The sequence below is a fragment of the Trypanosoma conorhini genome (genome assembly GCF_003719485.1).
Source record: "Trypanosoma conorhini strain 025E chromosome Unknown Tco_14.4_contig_01334, whole genome shotgun sequence".
Classification (NCBI taxonomy): Eukaryota; Euglenozoa; class Kinetoplastea; order Trypanosomatida; family Trypanosomatidae; genus Trypanosoma; species Trypanosoma conorhini.
This window is the reverse complement of record NW_021705413.1, coordinates 1-1,601: the sequence shown is the minus strand read 5'-3', so window position 1 is coordinate 1,601 and position 1,601 is coordinate 1. Positions and strand designations below refer to the sequence as shown.

General features: G+C 63.1%; 2 protein-coding genes across 2 annotated transcripts, besides 1 other annotated feature; both read right to left on the bottom strand.

Moving 5' to 3' along the window:
* Nucleotide 1: 1 nt before the first annotated feature.
* Nucleotides 2–280, bottom strand: Tco025E_09877 (surface protease GP63; the record flags this gene model as incomplete). The annotated part of the gene is made up of 1 exon (XM_029376680.1): nucleotides 2–280. A coding segment is annotated over one exon (279 nt), but the record flags the coding sequence as incomplete, so codon positions are not given.
* Nucleotides 281–311: 31 nt separating this feature from the next.
* Nucleotides 312–1,427, bottom strand: Tco025E_09876 (surface protease GP63; the record flags this gene model as incomplete). Its single annotated transcript, XM_029376679.1, has 1 exon — nucleotides 312–1,427. One exon carries the CDS (start codon nucleotides 1,425–1,427, stop codon nucleotides 312–314), a length of 1,116 nt encoding a protein of 371 aa, XP_029223235.1.
* Nucleotides 1,428–1,580: 153 nt separating this feature from the next.
* Nucleotides 1,581–1,599: a microsatellite.
* Between the last annotated feature and the right edge of the window lie 2 nt (nucleotides 1,600–1,601).

The window sequence follows — 1,601 nt, the reverse complement described above, 5'->3', positions numbered from 1 at the left end:
GTTTTGCACCGGCGTTCGTCTTCACCTTCAGCGCTTTCGCGTCCAGGCACCACGAGCCACTGCCAGTCAGCGACCCAGGGAGATCCTTCACGCTTGCGTCCGCGCACGCGTTGGACCTTGTCCCAGAGGCCAACTCATGAAGATACGTCGAAACAACAGGGCATACGTCCCTCTCTCTCGGACTCCCCCTCTGCTCAAAGATGCCTGCGGTGCACCTCCCGAGGTGGCGACGGTCAGAGGAGCAGCGGAGCGTCGCTGTGTCCTCGTCATCGCAGAACATGTGCGGGTACGTGGTGGCGAGGCCACCGATTTCATTGCACTTCTTGTCCAGGAAGCCGCAGCCGGAGTTGTTGCCCCAGCCCATCGGCTCCGCCATGCTCCAATTCACGCGGTAGTAGCCGAGGTCCGCAAACACCGCCAGCGTCAGTGCCGTGTAGTAGCCGGCGCCGACCGTGGGGGCCATCAGCTCGTCCCGGGCGTTGCGTTCCTCCCAGTGAGGCGCCTTCGCTTGCAGACCTGTATCGTCGTTCTCCAGCTCCATGCCCTTGAGAGACTCGCAGCTGAAGTGCGCTGCCGCCTTCGCTTTGACAGTGGCCCCCGCCACTATCCTTGCGGCTTCCTCCACGCACACTTGACACTGACTCCACCATGCTCTTAAGCTCCATCGCCTCGTGGCTGAACCCGAGGGCATGCGCCAGCTCGTGTGCGGCGACGCGGACGCTCCACGCCGTGTCGGTCATGTACGCCGGGCTGAACTCCATGGCGCCGACGGAAGGGCGAGAGTCACTCCACTTGACGCACGTGGCCGCCCACGCTGGAATGTTCTCGCTGAGTGGCCCGGCAGCGGCGTAGAGGACCATGTCGGCATCCGCCACAATCTTATTCCTGTGCCCAGTGGGAATTGTAAAGTGCTGGCAATGCCCTGCCAGATCGCGTGGCACAAATACTCCGTCCTTCGCGGGCTCCACAAGGAGTCGCTCCGCGTGCAGCTTGACGGCCTCGGGGATTATCTTCGTCGTGTACAACAGCTTCTTGGGCTCCGTCAGTACGTCACGGGCCTTGCAAGTGACCTGTTGCCCCAAGTAGTTGATGCACGTATTCCCCTCTGCTTTGCAGTACCTCTGCTTCCCCCTCCTCTGAGAACTCTCCTCCAGGTCCTTCATGGACACCACGATGCGGATGGGCGCCCAGCCCTCGTTGCTCTTTCCTCCTGCCGCCGTTGCGACGGTGTACGCCTGCGCCGCGCCCTGCCCCTTCCGCGGCACCTCACGCACCACCGCAGCCGGCGGCGAGTAACTCTTCGGCACCGTGCCGTCGAACACCCGGCGGTCCGCAGCGGCGCGGCATCCGCCGGCGCACTGCAGCACGAGCAGCAGCAGCAGCAGCAGCAGTGGGAGAAACGGCGCGGCGCGAAGTCGGCGGTGCATGGCGTGAGAAAAGCGTGTGTGTGCCTGAGTTTGGTGAAGAACGACTGCAGTGGTGGCGGCACAGCGCTTGACTGCGGGAGGGGGAATCGAGAGGGGGGAGAAAGGGCAAAAAAAAGAATCGGCGCATACACACTCACGCAGCCACTTCAGCAGGAGAGAGAGAGAGAGAGAGGA